Here is an 18,761-nt window from a genome sequence, read left to right on the forward strand (position 1 = left end):
GCCGGCCCCATTTCAAATCAAAATGGCCGACTAATGAAGAGTGGAACCTCTTGGTTTTGGCCAAATAGCAAGATGACAAGTAGTATGCAGTGTGAGAGACAGGTGAGCGTTGAGATCAAAGAAACTAGAGAAGACTATGAGAGTGGCTTAAAGTCGGACGATGATAGTGACAATGATTTGCCAATGTGTTCGGATGGGAACGATGGAGGTTGAGGGTACATGTGAGAACCAAGAAGGCGAAAAGTGCCAAGAGGAGTTCTCAGATGCCCCTAGCTCTGCATCAGGTGTTTCCCATGGTGTGGCACATGGTCAAGATTCTCATGATGATATGCAGTTTGGGCATGACTGACGGTGTGATTCTTGATGTTCTCGAGGATGTGTCTCTTAATGAGGCAACATCATGTGGCCTGTATGTGAGATCTCTTGTTGATATTCTTGTGGAGAGAAGCAAGTTATGTGATTCATATTTGATTGAGTCTACTACACCACATGATGCAACTTCACATATGGTTGATGATAGCCACGCTTCTTCTCATGTTTATGATGATGCTGCTATAGCGATGCATGATAATGATGCTGCTCTTATGGTTCATGAGGAGCTACTAAATGTGCAGGGTTTTTAGATAGCATTGGCATCATTGTGTGAAACGAAATCAAGTCAAATGAAAGAGAGAGAGAGAGAGAGAGAGAGAGAGAGAGAGATGGTTTTAAAGTATGGAGGGGCCAAGTATGGCACGTAGGGACAATTTAGGCCTAGATTGTTCAAAGTCAACAAGATAGATAAATTAGAAAGTGAATTTACGATTACAAACTCTTCATATTCATTTGTGCGTCTATATATCCATTTTAGACTGAGTTGACTTTTTGGAGTCTGAAACTTATTGCACTCTCGCTTCTCTTGCTCGCTTTCATATCTCACTAAAATTCTCTGCAATCCAGATGTAAGTGTCCTTGAAAAGTATCTTAGTCCTCAAAGTTGTAACTACTCGTTTCTACCTCGATGAGTAATATCATCCATGGCATTTGTTTTAACTGTTGGCAAAGCTTTAATTCATATCAAAGAATTGTGTAGGCATGTAGAGCACTTGTGCATGCATGCACATGCATGCGCGCACAACAATGGGCATGCATGTGCAGACGCATGTGTGTATTCGAGTGTGTGTGTGTGTGTTAAGATGTACAAAAGATCATGACATGACAAGTCCCAATAGCATTCTAAGCAATGACAACACAAAACAAAATCGCCTTTTTTTCCATTGCTTATTCCCAAGAGTTGGCACTTCCAATTTGGGCATTTACTTGCATAATTTGGCCCTAGTTCCAATTAATTACAGACAATAAAACAGCATTTCCTAAGAGTTGGCATTCCACATCGCCTTACAGTTTAGGCATTTGGCCCTAGTTCCAATTAATTACAGACAATAAAACAGCATTTACAATGAGAGAAACTGGTATGAGCTGCAAAAGTGCAATAAGAATTATGTTGAGAAATGCGACCTTAACTAGCTTGGCAGCATGTGTAACTGAGTGAAATCCTTGTAGCAAACTGCACACAAGAAAATGTCGAGCCTTTCAAGTACTTTCAAGTTTGATCGAGTGCATGCATGCACTTCCATGTCCGTTCAACAAAAAAATTCAATAGTGCACTTCGCGCTCCCAGATAAGGTAGACAGCCAAACGGGCTCCATTAAAAGGCAAGTGTTTTCAGACAGAAAGCTCGGAGTGTGACACACGGCTTGGATATTTTGTGTGAAACCTGACAAGAGACGATTCCATGACAACTTTCAACAATTGGGATGCCCAGATTGTTTATCACAAGCATCACAACAGCACCTAAATTGGCACTCAGTCTTTGAATTCCAGCTACTAAATCACCTTAACAAATAGCCAGTTTCAATGATCGATTCCCCTTAGCATGAGGCCGCCTACCAACACTTACCCATTTTCCAGCCTATCAATCCACATAAAAATCTAGCTGTCAAAGAAAAGAAAAAAAAAACATGATAAAATGCTGCTTTTTCCCCATTGAATAGTGTCTATAATGAAACAGACTCAGGGAAAACATAAGCTTGAAAGCCTCCAGTAATTTTACGCCACCCTAAAGTCAGGATGATTGATTCTGAAAAAAGAATCCTGTAAACCCCTTACCCTTTCCTGACCCCAATTTGATTACTGCAGCTATTTCTTGAGGACAAGTTTCTCGTATAGATTCAAGATATCTTTCTTTGATGGGTTTCTCAACTGCAGCAGTTCCTCAGCATACCCCCCCGCTGTCAGCTCCTGCTTTAGCTTGGCAATGGTGAACTTCAAGTATTCCTGTGAGTCCTGGAAGTCAACTGATATATCATCATCATGCCGCAATGAGTTGTCTTCAGCCAATGTATGAGGCAGGCCATTTTCAGCATTGCTTGGATGTGACTTACACCTTTGAACGTTCTCTGTATCCAAATCCACATCCTGTACTGATTCATCTCCACGAAATCTTTTGTTCCGTGAAGAGCCTGCAGCCCCAGCTTGTTCTGTCAGCATAGCTTTTAATTTGGTTTCCAGAGCTGTCTCATTCAGACGGACTGTCGTCAGTTCTTGCTGCAGAGTATCAAGTTTTCCCTGGGTATTCTGCATTTGTAAAGATAGGGCCTCTGCCCGTGCATTGGCTTCTGCACATGCCTGTCTCTCTGTGGCTAAGAGGCTTTCTAGCACTTGTACCGTGTTTGTCCTCTGCTCATGTGCTGACTGCAAGAGCTCCTCCATTTCTTTTTCTCTCTCTTCTAGCCTTCTTTCAGATGATTCAGCCTTTAGAACAGCTTCCTGCTCTGAAGACCTCAACTTGTCCACTTCAGATGAGATGATACCCTTGTCCCTAGCCAGGTCTTCAATGTGCCTTTTCAGTCTCTCTATTGAAGCAAGCCTTTCAACAGCCAGTCTCTCAACCTCTAGCTTTTCCCTCTCTGCTGAAGCTGCAGTTTCCCGAGCCCTGTCAGCAATCTCAGATGCACGTTCAGCCTCTCTTTCTGCAATCCTACACTTTTCCGCCACCTCCTCTAATCTCTTTAGTTCCATATTCATCCTCTCATCATCATGCAGTTTTTCTTGTTTAATAATCGCAAGCTCTTTCTCTGCAGATGCCAAGGAAGCTTTTCCAGCATCTGCAAGAGTTTGAAGGTGTCTCAATTCTGCCCTCAATGTAACAAGTTCCTCCTCTTGTGAATTCATCTCAGCTTCTTGATCCTGAAGGGCATTTGCATGGTATATGAACAAAACCCTCATTAGAAATCAACATTTTGTCAATAAAAACCTTAAGAAAAAACAGTATCTTACTAGCTCAGAATCACTACAAGCATTTCAGGCCAAACCTTAAGAGTGAATTTGTATGCTTTTGAAACTTCCAAGCCTTAATTTAATGTGCAGGAGCAACAATTCACTGGTAACCCAAGGCTTCTCCCACTAGCTCCCTCCCTCGAGAAAAGGAGAAGAAAAGCACGAAGCTCGATCATGAGAAAGAGCTTTATCCTGCGATAAATGCTTTGAAGATATGGAGACACTATTCATATGGTTGTACATTCATAGTTTTGGCCGATCAAGTAGATATGTGACCAGCCTGAGTTGAGAGGAAGGCAAGCAAGGTGGGCTGATTTAATGCAAGATTTTGATATTGAAATTGAATACAAAAAAGGGAGTCAGAATCAGATTGCTGATGTTTTGAGTGGGATTGGTGAGGTGAATTAGTTGACTTGCACCGAGATTGGGACTGATTTGTATCATTCTCGTAAAGGAATATGTGGGACCTACAAGCATTTTGGCCTATATTGCCAGCAAGTCCAAGAGGGAAGCTCCACCAATGATGACCATAGCTCAAAGAATCGACGCGGTTAGGAATCACTTCCTTATTCAGTTATTCCAAAATGGTATAGTTTGTGTACCGTATGTTGCAGAGTTGAAAAATAGGATATGTTATCACACTAACTACAGCCGGACATCCTAGGGTACAGCGAACCTACGACTTAGTAAAACACATGTTATACTAACCTAAGATGAAGGCATATGTCCATGACTGTGTCTTTAGTGTCAAGTGAAAAAGGCCGAACGCCTTAAGCTGTTGATCGACTAACCAAGATGGTTAGATTTTTACCTACTAGTGAAGGACACGTGTATAAGCTAGGGTTGCAAATCGCTAGGCTATGGGAGCTGGAACTGGAACATCATCATGATCAAAAGTGATAAACGAGAGAGAGAGAGAGAGAGAGAGAGAGAGAGTTAGACAATGCTAGAAATGAAATGAAATGATATATTAACGTCCTCAAAAGGCCAAAATGACCTATGAGACCAAAAAGGTTACAACAATTGGTGGATCTAATACAATGTCTGTGTAAGAAAAGCTAAAACAACTAAACAACTGACTAAAACTGAAACAACAACTATGAGGAAAAGTAAGGTACTAGGAGCTCCTTATGGATAACATCTGGGAAGGAGAACTCCAGCAACAAAGGTAAGCATCATATACATCACTATCCAAAGATGTCTCTCATCAGTCGATGGCGGATATCCTCAATGTCCTCCATGGTGAGTACTCTGACTGGACGTCTCCCATGCCGTGCTAGTATGGTCCTGATCCTCTGTTGTAGTCTCCGTCGGTGTTGGGATGGGCCTCTCATCTTGGGGCGCCTGGACCGCCCCAGCTCTATAGCCCAATCAATCAGTGTACCTCTGGTGTGGCTGTACTCTGGGGCTAGCTGCAATGCCTGCTAGCCTGACTGCTCAATCTCTGGTCGAAAGAAGTCTATAATCTGCCTCTGTAGGTGTCTCTCCCTCTCTGATCCCCTCCCTCTCAAGAGACCCTCTCTATGTCTACGCAGCTCCAGCAAGTATAATCCGAGGCATCTTTGATCCTGGTATCTCATGACTCTAGAAAGTGGTCCGAAACCCTCTCTGAACACGCAGTGAAAACGGCCTCGTATCTCATAATATACTGGACAGTGACATATGTAATGTAACTCTGTCTCTGGCTCCATCTGGCACAGCTGACAAATCCTGGCCTCAGCTGGTACTCTCTGAATCTGCCAATCTCAATCTCTAGCTGATGTGAGGATGTGCGCATCTGACAAATAGCACACCGTACCCCATGAGAAAGATGAGTATCCATGTAGCTGGGTCTAATCACAAACCCATCCTCCGTGAGCTGCAGAAGATGATCTCTATAAAAAGCCATCTTCGTACCAAGCTCGTGTGTCGGCTGTATCCATGTCCTCCTAGTGTCCAGCTGAGTCAAGTCCTGCCTGATAAGTCTGGTAATCTCTGCCCGTGTGAGAGAGAGGGAGGGTGCATCCAGGGAGTACTGAAATGGAGGTAGCCTATCTACTAAAGCCATGCAGTTGGAACCAAGCTGTCATCTGTGCATACCAACATGATCCGTCTCCCTGTGATGCCAACTGTCGTGAAGACTCCAGGGCTAAGTGAGCATATCTATCTCTGGGGAGAGCCCAAGTGCTATGTATAAAGGAGACTAATCGAGTGAGTGCCTCTACTACCAATGGGGGGGCAGCCATCTCTGCACCGATAATATCATGTGGTACGGAGGCCTTGGCCCTAATCATCCGAGAAATCATAGAAACCAAGGGCCTCTCCATACATCTCCATCCATCAGTGCTACCAGCTCGGCTGTGGTGATCCACTGAGGGTCCCCATATCTCCACTCCATACAACATGGCTGAAGTGACCAAAGTGTCAAAGAGCCAGAGCTTTGTTCGAGGTTCCTGAAAGTGAACCTGCGAACACATCCTCTCTAGTCTCCCCAATGCTGTATAAGCTCTGGTCAATCTGGTCTCCGCTGCTCTCCTCAAGGAAAATAGTAGGCCACTAAAAACCACACCAAGGTAAGTATATGCATCTGTATACTCCACTGTCTCCTGACCATATGTAAAGGTGTCTCCTGACCATATGTAAAGGTGGGTACTGACCTCCTAACCCACTGTGCTGTGGTGTTAAACACCATCACCTTGGTTTTACCAAGGTTAACAGACAATCCACTGTCCTGTGCAAACGTGTGCAATGCATCCAAATGACGCTGCATCCCCTCTTGAGAATTTGAGATCAGCACAATATCATCAGCATACAATAATAGCGGAATCCATGTCCCTGCTAGCTGTGCTCCTCTATCACCCTCCCGCTCTACATAGTCCGAAACCTCATCCACATACATCCCAAATAAGGTGGGAGAAAGGGGGCAGCCCTGTTTCACCCCAATAGTGGAGTGAACCATCTCAGATATACCCTGAGTAGTACGTACCTGCCCCACAACTGTCCTGTATAAAGCCATGATTCCCCAAATCAGCTCTGTGGGCACTCCCATCTCCTGTAGTCTGCGCATCAGTCTAGCTCTCGGTACTGTGTCAAAAGCTTTGCGGAAAACAAAGCAACAATAAATCCTCCTACCATATAATCTGCCCTCCTCAATAATAGCTCTGAGTGTCAAGATATGGTCAAGAGTGGAGAAACCTCTCCTGAACCCTGCCTGCCCTGATGCACGTATGCCCTCTCTCTCTGCCCATCTACTCAACTCCTGCTCAAGAATAGATGCATATAATCTAGCCAATGTGTGACCAATCATGATGGTACGATAATTCCCAGGAAGCATGGGATCCCCTGACTTGAAGATAGGCACAACCGTGGACATATTCCAAGTCTCAGGAAAACCCTCACACATGGCTCGGTTAAACATCATAGCAATAAGCTCTGCAAGCATATCTCTGGCATGAATAAAGTGCTCTGCTACCAAACCATCATGATCATATGCTCTCCCAGTCCTCATCCTGTCAATAGCTTTCCTTACCATCTCAGCAGTAAAGAAAGCACATGTCTTTGGGCATGGCTCCGATGGGTCTGGCAGGGGCAGCTGTCCTGGTGCTGTGTACAGGGATGCTGCATACTCACCCCAAATGGTGAATGCTCATGGAATAGTCTCCATGCCTCGCCTGAGTCCTGACTCACAAATAACTGATACAAATCCCTCTCTAACTAAGCAAGATAAGCCCTCTTCTTTCGTCACACTAGGAGCCGGAAAGTAATCCGTGACTGTCTGTGAGTGGTAACACCCATGAGCAGCTCTCTCTGTGATCTGATCCTCATCTCTCTGGCCTCCTCATCATACCAGCTGTTCTGGGACATGTTCCCAGATCGTCTCCGTGTAGGCTGACTATGGGGATATGCCTATGATGCTGCAGCATGAAGCGTCTCTATCAATATCTGAGTGAGCTCATCTAATGGCCGTCCCGTCTCCTTGGCACATAAGCATGTGTATATCTCATCCGTGTATACGGTGTCAGTCTCCCTCGTAAAGGTATAACGAGTGTGTGTGGAGACCTGTCCCAATGGAGCGGTGCTGAACTGAAATGTGATAGTAAAGGACAAGATAGCATGATCCATTGCTATTCCAACCGGCCTAGTGCCTAACATAGAATCTTGAAAAGAGGGAATGAGACTGGGCTGAGCCATAACATAGTCCACTGTACTAGCACCATGCCGATGTGGAAAGCTGGTGAAACCGCCCGCTGTCGGGAATATCTGTAAGCCATTCAGGATGGCCAATCCATGTGCAGTCCCCATGTCTATCAAATACCGCCCATACACAGTATGTTGAGTGGGTACACACACATGTAAGACCTTGATTCCCAACAATCCAATCCCCCCGTCAAGGGATTACCTCATACTATGTCAAGGATAAATCTAGGCTCATGGCTCTAGTTTCTCATGCCGGTTATGGACACACAACCGAATCAACACATAACTTGGACATTAAAAAGCCCTTCATACACATGAAACACATATTTGTGCTCAGGGGCACCATATTTATCATCTCCACCCCTTGATGCCAACTTGGCCTACTCATTTGGTGGCTCAGAGGTTGAATCATTACATAGAGTAGATTTTTCATCTTATGCTCTGGAAAAATTAGGGTTTTCCAAAAATTAGGGCTTTTTGGAAATGATACTACAGGGAGCTATACCAACACTCTAATGCTTGTAATGCATCCTCAATTTTGAAAAATGTTGAGAAATTAGGGTTTAATGCTCTGATTAAGCAAGATATTGTAGAAAAATAAAAAGCCCAAATTGGTTTGTACTTTCTTGATTTATAGAAGCTTTCTGAGTTGTTGATCTTGGGCTTTGATGTAGATGATTTGAGAGCCCTTCCTTTGAATCACCGGCTCTCTTGCTCTGTCACAGATGTGATTCTTTGACTAACTGAGCTAATTGAGTCAGCTGGCGCAGCAAAGCGGCAGACGGTCACATAGCACTGCACACGTGGACACAAGGCTTTGATGTTGGGCTGTTGAGATTCTGTGCAAGGCAGTTGCTCTCGTGAACGGTAGCAAGGGGGTGCACCTTGCTGCACAGGCTGGTATAGGCGCAGGTAACTGTATGTACAGGGTACAGGCACAAAGGCACAAGGTACAAGGCTGTGCAGGTACAAGACAGGGTACAAGGCTATGCGGGTATGCAGGTACAAGGCTCTGATACCAATTAAAGGACACAGGTATGAGCTAGGGTTGCAAGTAGCCAGGCTATGGGGTCTGGAACTGGAACATAATCATGGCAGTTGATTAACACAAATAAACGAGAGAGAGAGAGAGAGAGAGAGAGAGAGAGAGAGAGAATGCTAGAGAGAGTAAAGTACACGACTCAATGATGTGACATTAGCTTGTATTCTTTTAATGAAGTACATGTACCTTTATAGGTTACAAAGGTTCTCTTCTGACATCATTGCTTATGTCATAACATACAAAGATCTAGATATTTCACACAAACACGTGAGTCGGTGTTTACTCCTTTGCTAGAGGATGTTCACACACGCATACATATTCAGGCTTAATAGCTGTTCACACACAAGACCAAGCTTAATAGCCTCATACAGAAACATACTGCCACACTTATCTGAGTGGGTATACACATTGGTAAGACCTTGATTCCCAACAACTAGGTCTACCATTAAGACCTTTGAATTGGTTCAACAGTTTGTTGATCACTTTTTCAGAATTTATGGTTTACCTTCTATCATAGTGAGTGACAAGGACTCAAAGTTTACTAAACATTTTAAAAAGTTAACTTTCCATAAATTGGAGACTACATCGAGTATGAGTTCCTTTCATCATCCTCGATCTCATGAGCAAACCGAGAGGATTGATCAAGGTTTGGAGGCTATGCTTTGTGCATATGTTTAGGAGGGGAAGTATGTTAGGTATCTAATGCTAACCATAGGGTTAGTTGGCCTAATCTGGCGTTAGGGGATCTAGGAATTAGGAAAAGCAAGTTGACTGTAAGCGTCAAGAGTCATATGTAATAACTCCATAAGTATAGCTTTTATTGGCAGGCCATACAAGTGAGGGTTATGTGATGAATAGATTATTGCATTATTGTGTGGTCTCAGGATTAGATGGTCAATACCTTGGCCATGAGTGATGACCCAATCACAAAAGTAAGTTTCAATACTCATCAAGTGGCCAGTAAAGACACCGGACTTTAGTAAAATCTCTGCCTAAAGGCATGGGTTCTATAGAAGAAGCTCTGAAAGTTCGCCAGCATGTAACAGGAACGTGAACAAAGGGATGACAGAAAATCAGACAATAATTAATGGTTAAGACTAAGCTTTGAATGATGCTTACAGGTTATCAAGAAAGAAACCAAGTAAATCTTAGCAGACTACAAAGCATAATGCCAAAAATCAGACCATATCTCATCAAGAGTTGAGTAAAGCAAGTTGGAGACTTCGAACATATATAAACGTTTAAGCTGAGCAACATGACACTAGAACATAGTAACATAAAAACCCATTTTGCCCTCTTGAAACAGCACGAAACATTTTGAAACAAAACGAAACCTGCCCATCGAAACGGTGTTTCGCCCAAATGTAAAGTGAGGTCAAAATAAAGGGCAGAAGGTTTTTTTTTGCAAATGCGATTTTTGCCGTCGTTTTCGTCCGTGTTTGCTGCCCATTTGCCACTTCATGCATCCAACGCTTCTTCTCGGCCGCAACTTGTTGCTCTGCCTCTTCTCCTCGTCCACTCCTCCTTTTCGCTCCTTCACTTCTTCTCCTCCACGCCTCCTCTTCCTCTTCCCTTTTCCTCTTTCTCTCTTCTCCTGCACCGTCCACCCCTCCTCTTTCCTCCTCTTTCTCTCCTTTTCTTGTCTTCCAAGTTTCTCTCCTTTTCTTCTCACCTCCCTCTTCCCTTCCAATTTGTTTCTTTCCTCCTCTCTTCCTCTCCTTTTCTTGCCCAAATTTTGAAAATACCAAACAACCTACTCCCAAAATCATGAATTTCATACCCACTAGTCCCAAAAAATGTATCTTCATCTTTCTGTTGGCTATGTTATAAATTTGGTATGTGTATATAATTAGTGTCATTTTGAAACCTGTGTTTCGTCCAAAACAGACGAAACGAAACGAAACGAGACCTTCGAAACAACGAAACGACGAAACGGATGAAACTTTTCATGTTAATATGCACTAGAATCAGTCAAAACTACTCTGTTCTCTTGATTTACTTTTTATTGGCAGTCTTCCTTGTAGGTAGAGCTTAAGGCTATGATGTAAACCACAGATACTTCCCAATTTGTTGCATTCCTGTGATGGGTATACGACATACATTTACACAATGCCCATGCACATGGTCAGACATGAGTGCATGACAGTGCTGATCAAAAAACTTACCTTGAGACGAGCACTCAAAGCAGCTAAGCGCTGCTCAGCATTCTCTGCCTTTGTGTGTGCGTTATTTAACTCCTTTTCCTGCAGAGTGAACATCAAATATCAGCTGAGCAGTATGAAACTGGCAGTGGGTTAGCCAATTTGGAAATGAATCAAACAGGAGCATCAATATGGTGATCTAGCCCTCCAATGCACAATTCGCACCTTCAATGCCATCGCTGAGCTGAACTCTGCTCTCAGCGAATCTTCTCGTGCTTGGGCTTGCTTTGTGGCCCACTCCTGCATAGCAGAGGCTTTTCCCATTGACTCTCTAGACTCTTTCAAGGCAGCATCATGCTTTCTTCTCCACTCAGATGCTTCTTCTTTTGCAGCCTCTGCTTGCTCTCGAGCAGCAGCCAGCCTTGCCTCAGCAGAGCTACATCTGCTTTTCAACGCTGCATTTTCTCCAATGAAACGATCTTCCTCCGCCTTTCGGGAAGACAACAAATGATCATATTTACTTCGCCAGTCTGAAGATTCCTTTTTTGAGACTTCTAGCTGGTAAGAAAGAGTTGCAGAGCTCTCCTCCAAAGCACTGTACTTGTTTTGAAGAAGGCTGTATCTAGATTCAGATTCTTCAGAGAAAGACTTGTGTTCTGACCCTAATGTTTCAAACCTCCTCTTCCATTCCTGCACATCCTTCTGAGCTGAATCTAACTGCTTTCCAAGTAGCACCAATCTGTCCTCAAGGGACTGACATTTGAGCTGCAGAGCCGAATTATCAGTAGTCTTCTGATCATTCCATTTTTTCACAAGATCGGACAACGGGCCCTCGAAGCTGTCACATGATACATCAAACTATTACAAACACAACACTATTACCGCAGAAAGTAAAAGATCTTAATGGCATTATTCCCTCTCAAAAAACAAACTGTTACTACTGAATTTGCCAAATATTGGCAGAGAGGTCAGCCAAAATATATCACCCTTTTAAGAGATGGCACATGTGTAAGATTTGATGCATTTTGGAGTTTCGCCAGTCTAGAATCCAACCTTTGCTGCAGAAACTTTGCCAACTTCTTCCACTTTGTAGGTCCAAACGTGTTTTGCTCGTAGTCCGAAAGCAGGCCATTAAGAACCTGCCATCATAACAACATTCAAAATGCCAAAATTACATATATGAGAATAAACAGCAAATGAAAGAAACTATTAGAGTCCAGGCTACCACAACAATATGCAATGCAGCCAATTCTACCTATTTCAAGGAGGTGATGACTCAGACTAACTAAGACCCCACAAATTTGAACCACTAAGTAGTTCTCGTGGCCCCATTAGGTGTTTTCAAGGATAATGTTAGAGCCATAATAAAAATAGAGCAGAAAGCCAAACAGGTGGAATACAAGAAAGGTTGGATGAATGAAGTCTATTCATGAACACAGCTTTGTAAACTGGGAATCAAAAACTAAAACAAGAACACTCTCATTTCGGCTTTTTTGCAAATATGACGTGAGCCCTCTTCTTTTGACTCCTATCCTCACCTAGCTATTCTCACTCCTCCTCAAGGTGGAGCTCCCCAATAGAACCTCGATTCAAAACAGACTAAATACTCTGCACAACACCCTGTTTGTCAGCCTCCGCAGCCCCCCATAAGAGGACAACACCATCCTTGGTAAGGTACGGGATCGGGTTCGGGCTCGCAATGAAGATAATACAACTTTTTGTTTCTATAAAGATATCCTTTAAATTAGTATTAAAAAAAAGATCATCTTCCCAAAGCAAATTAAAACCCTTTGAAGGGGTAGATACTAGAAACAGTAAGATTTTTTTGGGTGGTCTTTTGTGTGTGTGTTGCACTGCAAGGAGAGGGCGAAAAAATCTGTGGAGCAGGGGTAAAAGGCCACACTTTTTATTCTCCATGAGTAGATCCTTCCGTAGTAGCAAGATTTGGTACTACCCAGGGTCGGCTTGGTCTTCCTGCTGAATGGCATTACAATTGTAAAGTGGCAACAATACCAACAGGTAGACCTGTGGGGATTTGAACTGAGACCTTCCCTCCCCGAGTCATGATCCCTCACCACTGGACTACACACACTTTGGCAAGTAGAAAGCCACACCAGTGCCTGTAATGCTAGAATATGCCACCTTGCCATGAATGAGAAAGGGGCCCGGGATCCACGTGCATAAGAAGGCTGCATGTTCGCTGCTGAATTCTCTCTGAATCGCCCTGCAGGCATTTCCAGCATCCTCGGAAGATGTGGATGATTCTGTCCAGACGAAGCAAATGGTCTTTGCCAGAGGGGTGACCATCCCCTCTATAGTCTCGTTACAGTGCTCACAATATGTGCTAGGCTGCTATGCTGCTGACAAGCTCCCACAACATATCTGTGGGGGATCAGTGAGGATTATGGGGCCACTGGAACCTTTATGGCACCGACGAGTGACCGCGATTTGGTGATAAGTGAGTCTGAGGCTTGAGCACATGACTCTCACTGTCCTCCTTGAAGAGGAGCGCTGGTCCTGCCTCCATGTCCCATCCAATGATGCCCCAAGTGAGAGAACAAACTTCCACTTGGCCCATTGTGAACAAGCAAAGAATCCACCACCAAACCTATTGAGCAGTCCTAAAGGCAGTGTCACTGAGACGCCCGCCCGGGAAAGGGGGGGGAGGGGGAGGGGGCATCCACCACAAGTTCCAGACCTCTAGCCAAGGGTCCACCACAAGACTCCCCTGGGTCCACTGGCCAGAGAACGAGGGAGATCTTCAACGGTCAGGAAATATTCCACTGTCTCTTCCCAAATTCAAAGAGGACATGGAAAGAAATGCCATGGGCTCTCCAACGTTGGGTAGAGGCAGTGTGCCCTCAACCATGTGAAGCTGAATCCTCCTGCCCAAACAGGCGGAATAGGAGAAGAAAGTAAAATAAGGGTGCTCTGAGGGGCAGTGGGGTCTCTCTACTGCCACTTGCCTGAGTCCCATTGCAGCCACGGTGAAGGCTTTTGTAAGCGACATTCGTAAGATTTGCATCTCCACAAGAAAGTGGCCAGGACCCATGTCCCCCTCATCCTTTGACTTCCACTGCACTATGATTGTGCAAGGTCCTCCTATGCATGCCATCAGGCCTAGTCTTCAGTTCATAGCTGCCTCCAAAACATCTCAAGAAATGATCGACGGAAATCTTGCACAAAACAAAGAATATCCACTCGAATTGACCTAAACAGACTCAGCATAATCCAGTGTATTTATTTTCACATCCTCACTCAAGCCCCCACATCCATGTGCGTGCACACACATTCATACTTACAATGAGACAATGTCACAAGAAACGAGCGAAACAGCCCCCCGAAACAGGGAAACACCGTTTCCCCTACTCGATTGCATGGAAACGGGAGAAACGGGGGCGGAAACGGGTCGATGCCCACATGGCCAAAAAAAAATCGACCAAAAGCCATACGTTGCCCTTCGCTGCCCACGTGGCATTAAAAAAAAACCCAAAAAACGTTCACTGGCCTGTTGAGAAATCGTCGTTCGCAGCCCTTCCCGTTGCTCGCTTCCTGCACATTGCCTCAACGGCTACATTCACGGTGTGTATGTTTAATTATGTGAGTCCTACAGCGTACAACAGTATTTGTTTTTCGCGCATTAAGTTGTACACGTGTTGTTTCCTGCCGTTTCCGTTTCCTTTAATTGGCCCGGTCTCGTTTCCTCTACTTGGTCCGGTCCCGGTCTGTTTCCTGGTCTTGGTGACTATGCAATGAGAATATATACCTAGATGAATCTAGGAGCATGCCCAAATTCACCTTATAAGAATGTGCAATTTATAACCTCATGGTAGTCATCCACCAAACAATAAACCATCAACTCCATCATGCATAGTATGGACCGGATACTACGACATCCCCACTAACGTCATCAGTGCCCAATAGTGGGTGTAGAACTTGGTATCAATATATGCTCCCACACACACACACATAAGAGCATACATTCATACAAAGGTCTGTGTACTGAGTTCTCTGTCAAAGATACGGGGCAGACTCAGCCATAATGAAGCCTAGCACTAAGGATCATAACAAATAGAAAGAATTACTACATCAAAAAGATAGTTGATAGGGCATATGCACCACTAAAGATAGAAAGAATTAAAACACAATATCAACTGGCTGCAACTACAATGAGAATGTCTAAAATGATAACATAGAAGCTAATGAAAAAAACACCAATGAAAAGAGGAAAAAACTTGTGGAATATCAGTCAAAAAATAAATTCAGTGAGAACAAGGAGAAAACAAACGACTGGCAAGCAAAGCGGACATGAATGATCCTGCGTAAAAAGAGTGGCTGCAATTAAGAAATAAAATGATCTGTAAATACTTTAAATGAAATATGCTTTCGTGAAGGACCACACGGACCACAGCTTGCTTACTTGCAGCACTTGGTCTAGAGTTGCAGCTGGAGAATGGCAAGCTGCCCGTAATTTCTCATCCATACTTTCCACTGCCTTTACACACTTCAATTCTGCTTTGATACAGACTTTGTGTTTGTACTCCTAAAAGGATAGAAACATACACACTTTAAAGAGACTTTGCATTTGTATTGTACTCCTAAAAGCATAACAACATACGCACTTTAAAGAAAACAGTTGATGCAACTTAAATGTACACTATAAGGACTTTCAAGCATAGGTGAACAAATCCACCTCAAATCTCTTCTTCAAATCTGCCACCAGTAACTTCTCATGCTTGTGTCTTGCAGCCCCTAGTCCAACAGCTTCTTTATTATACACATCTATTGCACCTTGCACAGCCATCTCATGAACTTCTTGCACAATACCCTGCATTTTGATGGAAGGTTCAGCAGCAATTCGAAAACTTGAAGGCATCAGACAGCAACTAAATTACTAATACCCAAAACAAAATGGAATCTGGCACCTCAAAGAGCATTTCTATCAAAAAACCACAAAGACTTAACCTCATCACCAGAAGGTGACTTGTCAAACAATTTCACGTAAGCCTCGATTGCTGCATCATGAGCACGTCGGCATTCATTTTCTTCTACATTCTGGAAGACCCAAAAAAATCATTGCAAACAGCGAGTCAAACACAAAATAACCACCAAAAGGTTACAGCGCAAGATGCCTGTACATATGTTTATTAGTAGCTGTCTTTAACATAAGATACACAGCCCCCCCCCCCCCCCCCCCCCCGCCTTTTATTTCAGAAAATCTTCAAAATTTGCAACAAAAATGCATGCATGTGCAACCACCTCAATGTCCAATGGTAGATACAGCTTAGGGCAAATGGAAAGACTTCGCATTGCTTTTATAATGACATACATAAAGCAAGTATGGACCCACAAGAAAAAGAAGATAAGAAGCCCATGTGCCTTCAAATAACAGATTGCAGAGTTTCCTTAGCCCAAAGTTCAAAAAACCCTAATAAGTCATTTTCAAACCCATTAAGCATGCTTCTGCAATATACCAAATAAGTCAGTATTCTAAAAAACCACCTGCCACGATGTGGCGATTGTTGGTACCGCACCAGCATTCAGAGCATCTAAAAAGGACTGAGTAAGGCCTGCTAGCAGAGGGCCTGTCATGATTGTGGATCCAAGTTGCTTTGGTCTCGTCCTCTCAAAAATGAATCTTGTTAATGTATCCAGACCACTACGAAACTCAAGCCGCATCTTCTCCAACTGATACAAAATAATGGCATGCCAATTTAAAATAGTCAATAAGAGAAAACAGGCATCACTCCGTAGTATCAATAAAACTGCTTACCGAATTGTTCATTCACATCTAAATTAAAAGCCATTGGATAATTGTATGAATTTTCGGCTATGCCTGGGAGGGAATGCACTTACAGGAATTTTATCCAGTCGCTGCAGATCACGCTCATCAGTCAGTGGTCGAACAAGTGTGAAACACTCGCGATCAGGAAAGAGAGCACGAATTGATTCCCGTATCTTGTGGTCAAGGAAAAGAGAACAAATGGAATCATGAAAATCAGTCAGTATCAATGGAAACTTTAGCATTACAGAAATACACTTGAGGACATGGTTGATTTAGTTGCAAGTTGCAACCCTCCTTTGAAATGTTTTTTCTATATAGTTACAGTTGATATCACAGAACAAAGGACTACAAGAAGAGTGAGCAAATGCCCCTGAAATGAACTGCCAAAAAGATGCTGACCTCATTTTTAGCTGCAACTGCCTTCCCATTTCCAGGCATAGACTGTAATGCTGACTCAAGGTATTCTCGAGGAGTAATTCTTCGACCATCTTCAGCCAACTCCAGATAGAAGTCCTGTGGATCATTTGTTAGATTCAGAAAGAAACTTTTGCAACAAATTGTAACAAAATGCAAGAGCACTTATGCGCAAAAAGCAAACCCAAGAGGTGGATAAGAGATGGATGGACCCATCATGATAAAGCATTTAAGGCCTTTTTATGACACTTTAATCATGCAAAAATGGAACAATTCTTTCAAGGTTTCTCTTAATTTCCACACTTTTCAATTACTTGAAAGTTAAATAATCTTCCATCAGCCATGAATAAATTATTTCCTATCAACAGGAAACTAACCTCAGCTTGGATAATCCTAACTACGATGGCGGACAACAAATATGTCATATCATATTATTGCAGCAACCAATTAAATTCAGACAACCAGTTAAAACCACTAATACTTTTTCCATGCGAGAATGCAGAGCGCCAAGGAAATAGGAGCCGGATTGACAGCTAAAAGTTGGGGAGGAGGGGGGGGTGGTTGGTGGTGGTAGTAATCAGGACCAGCAGAGTTGCAACAGATTATTGTGGACTTGGGCCCCAGCACTTCAGCCTTGTTTTGGTAGCCTTGGGTAATCTACAGGGGGCAGCCAGTGGCCCTAAGGAGTGCCAGCAAAAAGGGTGCCAAAAGACATGAGCAATTCGCAAACAATTAAAGAATTCAAACCGAAGCCTTTGAAATTTTATATGCATGGAGCCATTGGAGGGATTATTGATCATTTAATTTGACCACCTAGCTGACCAGCAAATATCTGCATTCTACAGCCCTCATTCCTTATGATCAAAAGCACAAACGTACTCGTCAACCCTCAATAAATCACAAACAGCCTTTGGATGCAGAAATCAGCCTCCAAAAAGTAGAATCCACAATCTTCTTCATAGCCTTACATCTACAACAATATCCGGCACGTGGTAGCTAATGCGTGCGTGCATGCATGCACGCATCCCACGCACACACATCAGTTCTCACATGCATGTGTTTTTCTGTGTCGTATCAGTCCTCACATGCATGTGCCAAGACAACTGAGGGCATGTACATGGTAGCTTAGGGTATTTAGAAAGCCCTCATGAAGGGACACAATCAACTGAGAGACTATGAGATTAAGTTAGGGTTTATACACATGGTAATTGTAGGTGCATGCCAAAGACCGAGCCGGAGGTGTAACTGTCAAAAGTCATCTCCTGTCTTTATCAGACACCAGGGCCTCTGTTGTGGGTGTGCCCGCCCTTTGTAGGTGTTTTCTCATTTTTCCTCACTCCCCGTATTTTTTCCCCATTTTTCCCTATTTTTACCAGGTGTGGGAGGCAGTTTTCTGCACCCTGGCTGACCAGATGCTGGCCGACTGCTGGTCAGAGGATCTGGATGCTGGCCGACTACCCTTTCTGGTCCCCGACCTCTCCTGCATGCTGTCCGACTGTGGGCAGCTGGCCGACTGCTGGATTGGGCTGGTCGTGGACATGTAGGCCTAGTCGGCTGCTTTTGCACAGGCCGACTGCATGTATGGGGCCATATAAAATGGCCCCATGGCCCCCACATCATTGTATCTTGTTTTCGTATTCGGGATCTTGTGTATAGAGAAGAGTTACACGCCTATCTCTCTCCTTCTCTTGTGCTGTCTATTTTCTGCACTCTACTTGCTCTTGTGGTCTCAGATTTGGTTATCATCTCCGCTTCGTATTTTGACATGGTATCAGAGCCCTCGGCTCTTGAAAGATCTTGGGAGTTTTCTGAGCAAGAGGGGGATTGTTGCGTTGTTGATTGGTGGACTGTTAGGGACTTTTCGGGAAGAGAAGAAGCAAGAGGA

The 18,761-nt window shown here is 43.7% G+C and overlaps 1 protein-coding gene across 1 annotated transcript in view; it reads right to left on the minus strand.

Annotated features, from left to right (window-relative positions):
• Window positions 1-1,782: 1,782 nt before the first annotated feature.
• LOC147640423 (uncharacterized) overlaps window positions 1,783-18,761 on the minus strand; it is a 39,228-nt gene continuing 22,249 nt past the window's right edge. The window contains exons 5-14 of the mRNA XM_086780368.1: window positions 16,862-16,975; window positions 16,534-16,635; window positions 16,180-16,365; window positions 15,643-15,732; window positions 15,371-15,505; window positions 15,098-15,220; window positions 11,731-11,816; window positions 10,903-11,515; window positions 10,702-10,779; window positions 1,783-3,228 (exon numbers count right to left, since the gene is read on the minus strand). Of these exons, the coding sequence (XP_086636494.1) occupies window positions 2,179-3,228; window positions 10,702-10,779; window positions 10,903-11,515; window positions 11,731-11,816; window positions 15,098-15,220; window positions 15,371-15,505; window positions 15,643-15,732; window positions 16,180-16,365; window positions 16,534-16,635; window positions 16,862-16,975 (2,577 nt within the window). The 3' untranslated portion in view covers window positions 1,783-2,178. The remainder of the gene's footprint in view (window positions 3,229-10,701; window positions 10,780-10,902; window positions 11,516-11,730; window positions 11,817-15,097; window positions 15,221-15,370; window positions 15,506-15,642; window positions 15,733-16,179; window positions 16,366-16,533; window positions 16,636-16,861; window positions 16,976-18,761) is intronic.

This window comes from Cibotium barometz, chromosome 3, assembly GCF_041138505.1.
Source record: "Cibotium barometz isolate CiBa-2024 chromosome 3, ASM4113850v1, whole genome shotgun sequence".
NCBI classification, from domain to species: Eukaryota; Viridiplantae; Streptophyta; class Polypodiopsida; order Cyatheales; family Cibotiaceae; genus Cibotium; species Cibotium barometz.